The sequence below is a fragment of the Equus quagga genome, chromosome 19 (assembly GCF_021613505.1).
Source record: "Equus quagga isolate Etosha38 chromosome 19, UCLA_HA_Equagga_1.0, whole genome shotgun sequence".
NCBI lineage: Eukaryota > Metazoa > Chordata > Mammalia > Perissodactyla > Equidae > Equus > Equus quagga.
In genome coordinates, this window is record NC_060285.1 from 14,823,579 (window position 1) to 14,837,056 (window position 13,478).

A 13,478-nucleotide genomic window follows, 5' to 3' on the forward strand; every position below is an offset into this window, starting at 1 on the left:
TGCCGCTGTAGCCAGCCCCTGTCTGGCCACCAGTATGTATCCGGGATGGGAAACGAGGGGCCAGCATGGTGACATGGCGGTTCAACCTGCCCTCATGTTGACTTAGTTTCTTTCCGCAGAACTAGGGGAATGCTCCTCTAAATGGCCATTGCCCTCACACCCCCCCATTAACTGGTCTTGGCTGGTGCTTCAGGTCCTCTTCTAGGTGCCAGTGACCAAGGAAGAAGCCCCAGTGACCTCCACATTGCCAAAATCCAGTGGTCAGCCGCACTCCTCATCTTACTTGACTTCTCACGGCATTTGACTGCTGATAACTCCCCCCTAGGGACGCATTGTTTTTCTCTTGGCTTATAGAAATACATGAGTGTCTCAGGTTGGTTTTCAGCCTCATCATCCCTCCATGTAGTTCCCATTGCCAGCCACTTCTCTTCTCGTTCCACCCTCGCTCCCTTGGTGATATAGTTCAGTCTCGTGACTTTAAATATATCTGCCACTCATGCCCCAAATATCTCCAGCTAGCCCTGTCTCTTGACTTCAGAACTCACATGTCCACCAGCCTCCTCAGCATCTTCACTTAATTCTCTCATAAACATCTCAAATGAACTGTTCAAAACCTAAGTTCTGATGTTCCCCCAAAAGCGTACTCCTCCATCCCAGTTGATGGCCACTCCAGCCTTCCCATTATATAAACCAAGAGCCTTGGGTCATCCTTTGCTCCTGCTTTTTCATACCCCACATCCAGTGGATGAGGACATCCTCTTGGCTCCGGGACCAGGCCAGTTCTTCTCTCCTTCATTGTTGTTATGCTGACCCAGGATATCTTACCTGTATTACCTCAAGGGCCTCCCAAATGACCTCCCAGCATCTGCCCGTGCAACACTACAGTCTGCTATCAACACGGCAGCCAGAGGAATTCTTTTAACGTGAAAGACAGATCATCTCACTGCCTAGCTCAGAGTTCCTCCGTGTCTCCTCATCTCACTAAGAGTACCATCCCAAGACCTCTGTGTTAGTTTCCTGTGGCTGCTGTAACAAATTACCGCGAACATGATGGCTTTAAACGACACAAATGTACTATCTTTCAGTTCTGAAGGGCAGGACTCTGAGAAGGGTCTTACAGGGCTGAAATCAAGGTGTCGGCAGGTGTGCGTTTTCTGGAGACCCTAGGGCAGAATTTGTTTTCTTGCCTCCTAGAGGCCATCCACATTCTTTGACTCACAGCTGCAGCACTCCAGCCTCTGCTTCCATCATCTTGTCTCTTCTGACACTAACCCTCCTGCTTCCCTCTTATAAGGACCCTTACGATTACATTGTACCCACCCAGACAATCCAGGATAAGCTTCCTATCTCAACATCCTCCAGTTACTCACATCTGCAAAGTCCCTTTTGCCACATGAGGTAAGATGCCCACGGGTTTCTGGAATTAGGGCTTGGATATTTGTGGGGAGCGAGGGGGATTTCTGTTGCCCACCACAACCTTCAATGATCTGCAAGGCCCTGTATGATCTGCAGCACCCCGCGCCCCCCCCCCCCCCCCCCCCTCCCCCATTTCTAGGTACCCTCCCTGTTCCTTGCTGTGCTCTTGTCATTAGGGCCTTTTTTTGCCCCAGATCACCACATGACTGGCTCCCTCACCTGCTCCAGGCATTTGCTTAAATATCCCTTCTCCATGGGGCCTGTCTAGACCACCGTGTTTAAAATTGCAACCCATTCCCCACCTCTCGCCTTCCTACCGCCCCTTAGCCAGCTCCATTCTCTCTCACAGCAATTCTCACTTTCTAACATACTATACAATTCACTCACTGTTCTTATTGTCTCTCTCCCCCCACCCCCACTAAAATGTCAGCTCCATGAGAACAGGAATTTCTGCCTGTTCTATTCACTGATGGATCCCAAGTGCTTACACAATGCCTGGCACAGGGTGGAATGAGTGAGGACATGAACAAATGAAAGAATAAAGTGCTTCAGTCGGCTCTGGCTGGACCTCGGACAGTGGGGAAAGGCCAGTATTGATGCCAGCCTTTGTGACTGCAGTCAAACCGACACGAGAAGGTGGGCAGGCAATCCTATTGATGGCCACCATGCATGGAGTGCTTATTCTCTGCCAGGCAGTTTAAGCACTTTACATATGGGAACTCACTGCATCCTCACAAACACCCTCTGAGGTTCATGCTGTCGTCACCATCCCCATCTTCACAGATACAGAAACTGTGGAACAAAGAGGTTAGGTAATCAGCCAGGATGTGAGCCTCAGCAGCCCGGCCCCAGGGCCCTTGTCTTCACCACTGATGAGGGGAAGTCGTAAGAGCCATGCAGTACGTCCTTCTTCCTTATTTCTCTGAGATACTTTCCCATAAGCTCTTCATGCCAGGCACCTGGGCTGTTTCCCTGGTGACAGAGACTTGCCTCTAGGGTGAGGGATAGGGTTAAAAAGAAGGGGGAGGGAGAGGGGGTGTGTGCGCACATGCACAGTCAACTGCCAGGATCCGTCTTGGGGTTTGGTAATTTTAAACACCAGGGAGCCCATCTACCTAACAGTCTCCCCTTTTGTGCTGTTTCTTTGACTTTACACTGAGCCCCGTGAGAGTCTACAGTCCCTGCCCACCTCCTCCCTTCAGTTGGCGTAGGAAGCCTCGCTACTCACTCACTTTGTCTCCCCTGCTCACCAGCTTTACCAGGTAGGAGCAAAACAGGCTATGAAGTCTTTGCGTACTTAAGCAAATTGAGAGGCTGAGGGAAGAAGATGCCCAGGAGAGGACACTCAGGGACTTCAAAGATGGACGCTGCCCGGCTCACAGTTTTCCCTCTGGTCAGCTCCGCCAGGCTGGAAGGGGGTGAATTTACTCTGTCTGGAACACCTTAATTGTTTTTGACACAAAGAAGGACTCAGAGCTGGCTGGAGAGTGAAATCTAATAAACTCTGTTTTCATAGACAAGCACGCTAGCAAGCCAAAGATCTCTCCTGCTTGTAAGAATCTATCGCCTTTTCTGAATCCTCCGCATTCACCCGTTCTCTTGCTACAGGCCCACCAATAAGCTGAGCCCGAAAGGGAAGGGGGCTCATTTGTTAATTGGTTATTGTAAGTTGGGCACTGTGTCAGGCTCTGGGGGGATCGTTTCATTTCGTCCTCACAGCAATCCTGATTGATAGGAGGTGAGCATTGTCATCTCCATTTTACAGGTGGGGAGCCTGTGACCAGGAGAATTGAGCATCGTGCCCAAGGTCTTAAGAGAGAGTGGCAGGCAGGATTGGAGCCCAATGCTGGCTGGCTCCAGGTCACTTGTATTTGCTGTGCTTTTTCTTATACTAGCAGGTTCTGAATTCCTTCAGTAGATACCTGAGGCTTCTTTTAAGAGCTACTCAGTCTGAAAATGTTGTAGTAGGTTTGTGAATATTTTTGAAGGAGTCTTGAACAGGAAGCAAGGATAGTGTATCAATCAGGGTTCTTCAGGGAAACAGAAGCAATAGGATGGATGGATGGATAGATAGATAGATAGTTATTTAGGAATTGTGAGGACTGTCAAGTCTGAAATCCACAGAATGTTAATTGTATTCACAAAATACCTTCACAGCAACAGCTAGACGAGTGTTTGACCAAACAGCTGGGCACCATAGCCTAGCCCAGTTGACACATAAAATTAACCACCACAGGCATAATCATCAGGTACCTAGTGCTTAATCTGTGCCAAGCATTGCACCAAGCACTTCCACATGCACTTGTGCTTTTCCTTGTCAGAATGTTTCATAAGAACATGAACTTGAGACTCAGAATGGTGAAAGTGATGTGTCCAGGAGGAGTGGTGGAGTCAGAGCTAGAAACAGGTTTGTCTGATTGCTACACCAAGCTGCCTTCCAAAATCTTCAGTTTTAATCACTAGATTTAGCCATCTAAGAGGAATGAATGAAGAGACCCAATCACTCAGCTTGTCAGGGCTGGCTCCAGAACTCAGGTCCCTGGGCTCCCAGTCCAGCCTTCTCATCTCACCGTACTGCCCCTCTGTTCCCAGAAGATTCTACCTTTGAAACACTCCATCCCCTGCAGGACTCATTCTCTAGATAAATGATGGCAGTGAATTGTGCAACCCTAGGTGGTCGGCAAGCCCCTGGGGGGGTGGGGTGTACTCACATGACACAGTACACAAGGGCCCCGGCTTCCACGGCCACCTCAATGAGGAGATGCACTCAGAGTTAGTACCCTGAAGCCACTTTATTGCTGAACAACTTCATAATGAGACCAGTATGGAAATCTCCTTGAACTGAGTCTGAAATAGACCTATCTAGTGACTAATCCATGTTCCTGGCAGTGTGTGTGTCTGTGAGATTAAAGGGAGTTTGCAGAAAGAACTCCTGAATCTGACGGTCTCTATGCAGTGGGGAAAGAAGGCTTTCTAGGACTCCATTTTCTAAGGCGTGCTGCTTCCCGGGTCTGCTGACTCTGAGCCTTTTTCAATATCTTGGTCAGAGTGATTTGGTTGCAAGCAACAGAAACCAACAGTAGGCAGCTTAATTAAAATGAAAAGAAATCAAAGGAAAACAAGACAAGAAAACAGTTGAGTGGCATTTCTTATGGAATCAGAGGAGGCTTTGGAAAACCAATCCTTGAGACCATAATTAACCCAGACCGCTCTGGGCCCCTCTGCAGCAGCAGTTCAGAAGCCGCTCGAGTGCTGCTTGACATTAATGCAAGTCAGCCCTTGGGATTCCAGTCTCTGCATCTCTGTTCAAACGCCCAAGAGTGAGAAACTGATTTACTCATCTTGAGTCAAGTGTTTACTCCGGAACACACTGCCCTGGCCAGGGCTTCGTGTAGGATAGTATAGCTCTGGGAGCTGCCACTGTGTACAGGGGCCGTGAGGGCTTATAGAGATAGAGACATCCACATTTATAGATCTCTGTAGGTGGGGGGTGTGTGTGTATGTATACTTGGCCCATTCTCTTCATAGTTCAGCCCTCCTAGCCTCCCACTCCATTTCCATAGCATTCATATCTTAAAACAATTAGCTGCAAATGCAGTCTTGGGCTTCAGCATCCTGAGACATTTAAGACAAGAACGTAAGTGCCAAGCAGGGAGAGAATTCGGCTGTTTTGTTCACTCTGTGTCTTCAAGTGCCCAGCATGGTCCCTGGCACACAGTAGGTGCTCAGTGATGGGTGAATGAACAGCAACCACCCCCTCAATGCTGGGACACCTCCCTCCCCTCCTCCCCGGTGGTTCCAGGGGCTTGGCCATCTGGTGGGTCCAAAAATATTCTATAGACCCATATGTCCCATCCCCGACACCCAGAATCAATAGATAGGGTAATACTTTTCCTGGAGAAAAGGTGACGAGCCCCAGCTCTGTGTCTAATGTAGGATTGATATGAATGCCTGGCCACGGATGAGGGAATCTTGGGTGTTGAGAACTGTGAAGTCATTGTTCAGAGAGACAAAAGGAGAGAGGAATGCAGGCCGGAGCAGGCTGACTCAGACCTCCGTCCTCCAATTGGCTAAGTATAGCTCGCCCGGATTCTATCTTGGTGTCATCCTTTTTGAATGTCCCCTGAAATAGTGACATGAGGGCCATATAACATTTGGTAGATAGTTGACGTGAGCATAATTATAAAGAGTGAACTACGAGTATATTCAGAAGATTCTAAAATGAACCTCAGTCCATCTCTCACCCACCTCCTCTCCAGTGGGAACTGGTGAGACCCCTTAATCAAGGGTGGTTTCTGAGGGCTGTGCTTATTTTGACCTGGTCCGGACTCCCCCTCATCAGTCATTGATACGAAACCCTGCTGACGTCCTTCTTGAGCTGCCTCTCTGCTCGTGGCCCATGCTGGCCTGGGCTGACACAGTTACTTCAGGTAGCGTGACTACTCTTTGCAGACCAGCCTTAGTCCCTGCTTATGCCCAGGTTCAAAGTTTTGTTAAATGAAGTGATTTTAATAATACAGCAGTAAGCAGTTGTATCGCTACAGAGAGCTGCTTCTTCCAGTATTTTACAAAATGCCTTTCAATGCCTCACAGTACCCCAAGGGAGCCTGCTTTCTCTCCTTTAGAGAGAACAAGCAGATGGTCCATGCTGGCAGAGACCCAAGGGTCAGTGGTCTGAGCAGGAAGCCAGAACAAAGTGCCAAGGTCATGGCCAAAAGAGATCACGGAAGATCAAGCCAGGGAATCATGATGGCACTGGCAGTCCATATTATAGTGGCCATTTGTTGCTACAAGCCTGCCATGGGCCAGGTGTGCCAAGCAGTGTTCATATTACCTTGTTCAGTGTCCACAGAAGCTCCAGGAGGGAGATATTCTTGCCTCATTTTAGGGAGGAGGAAGTGAGGTAGCGAGAAGCTAAATTACTTACCCAGGGTGGCAAGACTCATAAAGTGACAGAGCTAGGATTCAAATCCTGTCTGTGTTCATGACAAACCTCATGCTCTATGGCCCTCTCTGGACCTTTCTCGCTTTCCAAGTGATAGCCACAGAGCTGGGACTAGGTAGATAAATCCAGAATCGTAGGAGCTGGGTCTCAGAGGAGCGGAGCAGAAGGCCAGGCTCAAAGGCAGGAAGGAGTGAGGATGGCGAACTTTCCACCCATAAGTGGGATATGAGTGATGCACTGTACTGGGTGCTGGCTGCATGGACGGGTCTGGCTAGTTCAAAGGCTCGGGGTCTGGAGGAGTCATGGAGTTGACGAGTCACCTCACCCAGAAAATGCCCAGGTCGGTGATTCGCTTGTCAGCTTTGATCTAGCTGCTCCCCTGGGGCCAGCGATGCAGTAAGAGTGTGTGGTCAGCCCGGTGGTCCCAACAGGCTGGGCTCCACTCCGTGTGAATCCTCGGAGACCTGCCTTCTGCTCTTGCCTCTGACAGTCACACACACTGTGAAAGGGAGGAAGGGTCCCTCAGCCCCTCCTGTCTGGCCTGTCCTCCGTTCACTCCCCCAAGAAGACTCTGCCTCTGGTTCAGCGGCAGCAGTTCTGACTTGACTCCTGAGTGTTATTGGGCAAGATGCTGGGCCTCCCCAGGCCTCGGTTTCCCCATCTTTAAACTGAGAAGTCGACTCGGGCTTTCTCTCCTCCACCTCCCTGTGCCAACCACCTCCCTGCCTTCATGTGGGATAGGTCTTTCCTTGGCATCACGGGACCCATTCTCTGCCTTCCCTTTCTTATCAGGAAGTCTGTCATCCAGCTCGACCTCGCTAATACCAAGAAGGCGATGATCGTCCCCGCGTTCGAGACGCTGCGATACCGGCTCTCGTTCCCCAAGTCAAAAGCGGAGTTGCTGTCCATGCTGGACATGGGGACTCTCTTCACGTTCAGGTGAGTAGCCCACACTGCTGTCCCCTGGGGGCAGCCAGAGGCCTTCTCGCTCCTGGGAAGCCAGATGCCAAAGCTCTTGGCCCAGAAGTTCGTTGCTAGCTTCAGACCATTTTAAGGCCAAAAAAAGCCCCACTGGCCCCAAACTATGTGTTTGGAATATTCTTTGTCTTCTCACCTGCCGTGTACTTGTTCTGTGCATGGGTGATAGACGTCACATGTCCAGATGGAAGGATCGGGATGCTGAGTAGGGAGTTCAGCTTCATCTTTTTGTGCTTTACTCAGTTGAGGCTCCTGACCCTATATCCTGCTCTGAATTCTCTCTTTCATTTGCTTGTTCATTCATTCATTTGGTAAGTGGGTTTCATCCTATTAGCACCATCCCTGCTGTTACCCTTTTTCTTTTTTTGTGAGCGGTCTGTTCTCCAAGGTCCTCAGGCCTGGGATGGGCAGCCGTGGCTTCGACAACCAAAGTCATTAAGGTGACTTCAGGGTTGCACACAGCAGATGTGGAAGCTGACTTTCCCATTGCCCAGGTGACTGTTTCAAACAAACCCATCGTTGTCCTGATTTCTCAGGCCCCTGAGGCCTACAGGAACAACCCAGAGGGGCTACCCTCCCTGTCTGTCCAACTGCCCAGGTGCAAATGGGGTCCGTCTTCTGGGATGGGCCACCGCATTAAGTGTCACACCCCTGGGGAAGCAGGAGTCCTGTGGGTCTCTAGACAGAACATTCTGAAGAGGGCACCATTGCTTCCATATGCTCCTATTTTAAAGAGAGCCTTCCATTTCAAACAGTGTAAGAATGGCCCACGCTTCCTTGGAGCTAAACAATCTACATTTCTAGGCAATCTGAATTTTACTGAAAAGATTGTAATAATAACTGAGGTTTTCGTACCACTATCAAGTTACTATAAGTTCCTAGAAGGTTTTCTCAAACTTTGTGAACATAACTTTATGAGATAGGTTATTCATTCAACAATTCAGAGAATATCCCTTTTCACATTTTATACAGATTGAAAAACAGAGGAGTGGAGAGGCCCTGATGGAGCCAGCACTCAAATTCCAGCCTTCTTCCGCTATCTGGAATTCTGGAAAGTGACCCGAAAGAGTTAATAGCCCCACAGACCAATCCTTCTTTCTTTTCAGAAAGAAATAGTAATTACCTTTTATTGAGTACTTAACGTGTGCCAGCCTCATTTAATCCACTCATTTAATCCTCACAGCAAATCCATGAGGCAGGTGCTATTAGCCCCATTTTACAGTTAAAGGAACTGAGGCTCTGAGAAGCTAAATAACTTGCCTAAGGCCACACAGCCAGTACGTGGCAGAGCCTGGTTTCAGCCCAGGTCTGAGGAACCACAGAGCTCTGAACCAAAATACCAGTGGACCGCTGATCAAGTCCTGAATTTTCTACACTGAATTTTCAGTGTTTGAAGAAGTAGGGAAAACTTGAGACTCTCAGACCAAACCTCAGTCTGATTCTCCCACAGACGCCAGAGCCTGGCGGCTGACCACCTGGCAAATTTCCAAGGCCTCCTTCCTTCCATCTTCATCCCCACATGATTTGAGAACTCATTTCAAGGTGAAGGCCTGAGAGCCGGGTGTGGCCTGCTGTGTCCATGATTGCTGCTCTGGCCAGAGGCTCACAAGCTACCGCGCCAAATATTAAATTCCAGACGTCCCCTCCAAGAAATTGCTTTTGTCACCTTCCCTCCACATGATGACCTCTTAAACCTCCTAGCAGCTGAAACCTGCTGCCCACTGCACCTGGAAAGGGCAATCATGCACACGGCTGCTAATCTTCCGGATCAGCAGGTCCCCGGACCAGCAGGACCAGCATCCCCCGGGAACTTGTTAAGAAAGGCAGAGTCTCCAGCCCCAATCCAGACCTACTGGGTCGGGAAGTCTGGAGGTGGAACCCAGTGATCCGACTGTTAAAAAATAGTTTTCCAAGTGATTCTGATACACACTGGAGTTCGAGAGCCACTGCTCAAAGCAAAGTGCCCCAAATCTCTTCAAAGTAGCATCCTATAGGATACACCCAGGACACCTCTCTCATCGCTATTTTTTTGGGTGCTACCTGGTGTTGCTGGTCTCAGAGAGCAAGCTCTGGGGTCCAGTGCGTCCTGGTCGGACAGTAGGTTCCTCGGGGCATTTTCAGGCTGTGGTTTATTTGAATGGCAGGTCAACTGTAACTTCCCCGCCACTCGCCATGCTGTCAGTCTTCCGAGCTGAATAATGGATGCTGCCTCCCCACCCAGGGGGACAGAACTGACCCAGCTGTCCCCGTCCCCCTCTCTTTCTTCTTCTTTTTCACATCATAGTAGGCCGAGAGTTTAGATTCTAAAGATGAAGGACAAATAAGATGAGCATTGATACATTGATGTCACTGACAGACTGCCACAAATTGCAAAGAAAGGGACAGAATGAGACTATCTTCATTTTCTGAGGATTTATTATGTATCGGACACTGCTCTTGAGTACTTTCTGTGAATTAATCCGCATAAATTGTCATAAATCCATGAAGTAGGTATTGTTATTGTCTGTTTTACCAAGAGAAGGAAGCAAAGGCACAGAGGAGTTGAGTAACTTCTCTGCACCTATCGAGTGACAGAATTCAAACTCAGACAGCCTGGCACCAGGACCAGTGTTTTTAGCCACCTTGTCACACTGCCTGTTAGGGACGGAGCAGTTATTGAAACCTCCTGTGTGCCGGCACTGTGCCAAGCTGTTTACAAACATTCTCTTTTAAGCTCCTCAGCAGTTAAAGAAGATGGTATTCTTTGCCCGAGTGGACACAAGAGGAGAGTAGAGCCCAGTGTAAATGCTTTGTTGTACAAGTTCCATAGCTCCTAAGTGGCCGAGGCGGGGTTTGAACCCTGGGGCAGTGGCTGCAGCGTGCTGTGCTTTGAACCTAATACACATTCACAGCCGTCCGTCAGTTGTGCTAGGCCAGTGCTGTCAAAGGTGTCAGATGTCAAAACTGCCTGTTCCACAAGTTCACAAATGGGAAACCAACTCCTTCCGGCCTGATTTTTGGATTAGTCCCGACATCTTGCAACATCCCTCCTTCTCACACTCGTTCCAGTGGCCTTCCTCCACCTTTCATTTTTCTTCCATTCAAGTGAAATTGGTTTTGGGGGAGGTCGCTGAATTGGTAGAGCCGGAAATTCAAGTCCCTGCCTTCCCCCCGCCTGCCCACCTCACCCAACCACACAGCCTACTGAAAGGTCACCTAGTGGGCAAGTGCCCATTCAACCACACTGGACGGCTCCCTGAGGGTCCCGGGGATGTCCAGCCTCGGTGGTGAAGGAGCAAAATAAAGAAGCAGCCGCATCCCCAACCAGAGGGTTCCACAAGCCACACTGGACACTACTCAAACCCTCCCCTGTTTAGAGAGCCCTCCCTGAGGTGGAGGTGGAACCAAGGACTCCAAGCTCCTTTCCCCCGACAGCTAAATTATTGGGTTCCCATCCTTCTTCTATCTTGCTTTCATTTCATGAAGCTTTTCTTTCTAGAATGTTCTTTTCCCCTAACCCATTTCTCTTGAGTCCTATCTGCTGCTTCAATAGACTCCCAGCATCCTGCCATCTCTTTGTAGCTTCCAGAGGCATGCTCCTGCCCCTCTAACTGGCTTCTGTCTTAGGTGCCTCTCCAGTTTTTAGATACTCATTCATTCGTTCATTTATTCGACTTAGTGTACAAGTTGCTATTGTACATCATTGACTAGTTGCTCTATATATATAGGCCAGAGAGTGTGCGTGACAGCAACATACAAAAGAGGTAACCCAGCATAGCGGTTAAGTGTCCTGGCCCTTGAGCCAGGCTGCTTAAGTTTGAATCCCAGCTCCACCTCTTACTATTTGTAACTTGATGTTGGGTAAATTATAAGAATTTAAAACTATAGGTATAGGATTTGCAATATAACCAGTATATAGTGAGTACTTAATAAATATTAGCTTATTATCATTGTTCTTTTATGGTTGTATTCATTTTCTATTGCTGTATAACAAATTACCACAGATTTAGAAGCTCAGAACAATACAAATTATCTCGCAGTCTCTGAGGGTCAGAGGTCCAGGCACAGAATGGCTGGATTCTCTGCTCAGGGTCTCATGGGCTGAAATCAAGGTGTGGGCAAGACTGCAGTTCTCTTCCAGAGCATGTGGTCCTCCTCCAGGCTCACTGTCTCTCGGCAGAATTCCTTTCCTTGTGATTGGAGGACCGAGGTCTCCGTTTTCCTGCTGGTTCTTTGCCAGGTGGTCCCCATAGGCAGCTCACACATGGCTCTTTGCTTTCTTCCAGACCCAGATCTAAAGGTTCACATGAGTAGGTCAGGCCCACCCCAATAGTCTCCCTTTTAAATAACCCGAAGTCAGCTGATTAGTAACCTTAATTACATTTACAAAAATCCTTTTCCCCATATAATGTAAGATAATTACAGGAGTGGTGTTGTATTCACAGGTTCTGCCTCAAGGCAGAGACATTAGCAAAGGCAGGGTCATTCAGGGTCAGTTTAGACTTCTGCCTTCCACAGCAGTCTCTGGTAGGAATAGCTCTGATACAGACTAACCTGCAGTTACTTCCATATAAATGACACAGAGCACTCCAGAAGTTCACTTACCCTTTCATAGTGGGAGTCTCCTTGTTAGTGAAAGATGGAGATAACGGACTCATTTGTTTCTTAGGGCTACCATAACAAAATACTACAAACTAGTTGCTTAAAACAACGGAAATTTAGTCTCTCGCAGTTCTGGAGGCCAGAAGTCCAAAATCAAGGTGTTGGCAGCCCTTGCTTCCTCCAAAGGCTCTAAGGAAGACTCCTTCCTTGCCTCTTTCTAGCTTCTGGTGATTACTGGCAATCCTGAGCATTCCTTGGCTTGTGTACCCATCACTTCAATTTCTGCCTCTGTCTTCACGTGGCATTCTCCCTGTGTGTCTCTGTATCCAAATTTCCCTCTTGTTATAAGGACACCAGTCTTTGGATTAGAGCCCACCCTAATCCACTATGACCTCATCATGTTTACATTTGCAAACACCCTCTTTCCAAATAGATCACATTCACAAATACTGGTGATCAGGACTTCGAACATATCTTTTTGGGGGACACAACGCAACCCACAACAAGGACTTTATCAGCATATAACTCTTCTGCCTCCAAATCAGCAGCGTTTGAAAAGCTCAGCTTCCTTCTCTCCACCCAATGGCTTTTCTCCATGTGTCCCAGGTACCATGTCTGGACGAAAGGCCATGCACCCACAAACTTTGCCAAGTGGCGGACCGCCACCACGCCTTACCGGGTTGAGTGGGAGGCTGATTTTGAGCCATACGTTGTCGTCAGACGGGACTGCCCTGAGTACGACCGGAGGTTTGTGGGCTTTGGCTGGAATAAGGTGGCTCATATCATGGAACTGGATGCGCAGGTGAGAAGAATGGGACATCATGGACCTGGTGCTGCGGGCTAACAGGGAGGGAGGAGAGGCCTAGGTCTTAGAGCTGCAAGGGGACCTTGGAGATAAGAAAGCAGAGACCTGAGAGGGTACAAGACGTGGTAAGACACCTAGAATGGGGATGTGGCAGTACTAATTTTCAGGGCTGTTAAGTCCCAAACCATTCCTCTTTCTTCTACCCTTGGATGAGAGTTGGGTTCCTGGCCAGGACCTAGTGACAAACCGTGTCACTCCCTCATCCTGACTCAACCCAGTGATGAAGACAAGCAAATAATGCCCATTCATCACTTTGCCTGTGAGTCATAGAATTGACACAAGGCATCCTGGGAGTTCCATGTAAATGACACAAAGCGTGCAGCTAAGTATTCCACACTACAGCTAAAAGACTGATGATTTTTAGGCTGTGTTTAGTCATGAAACCCTTTCATTCATTCAACTAATACTCACTGAACACCTACTTCAAAAGGAATCTCCTGCAGAATTCTAATAGGTTAAACCAGGGGGCTGCCAACTTTTTTTGTAAAGGACCAGATAATAAATTTGGGGGCTCTTGGGGGGCCTACAAGTCTCCTTTTCAACTACTCAACTCTGCCATTATAGTTCGATGACAGACAGTATCTAAACAAATTTGTGTCGCTATGTTCCAATAAAACTCGATTTACAAAAGCATGCAGTGGCCAGACATGCCATAGTTTGTCAACCACTATGTTAAAAAGCCAAAAGCAAACC

The 13,478-nt window shown here is 48.4% G+C and overlaps 1 protein-coding gene across 10 annotated transcripts in view; it reads left to right on the plus strand.

The window, feature by feature from the left end:
* The window catches only part of LARGE1 (LARGE xylosyl- and glucuronyltransferase 1), a 534,909-nt gene that overhangs the window by 518,240 nt on the left and 3,191 nt on the right, over positions 1-13,478 (plus strand). For 9 of the 10 annotated variants that reach the window (XM_046646633.1, XM_046646628.1, XM_046646630.1 and 6 more), the window contains 2 exons: positions 7,154-7,300; positions 12,527-12,722. In XM_046646633.1, the coding sequence (XP_046502589.1) occupies positions 7,154-7,300; positions 12,527-12,722 (343 nt within the window). The remainder of the gene's footprint in view (positions 1-7,153; positions 7,301-12,526; positions 12,723-13,478) is intronic. The other variant, XM_046646634.1, reaches the window with a different exon arrangement.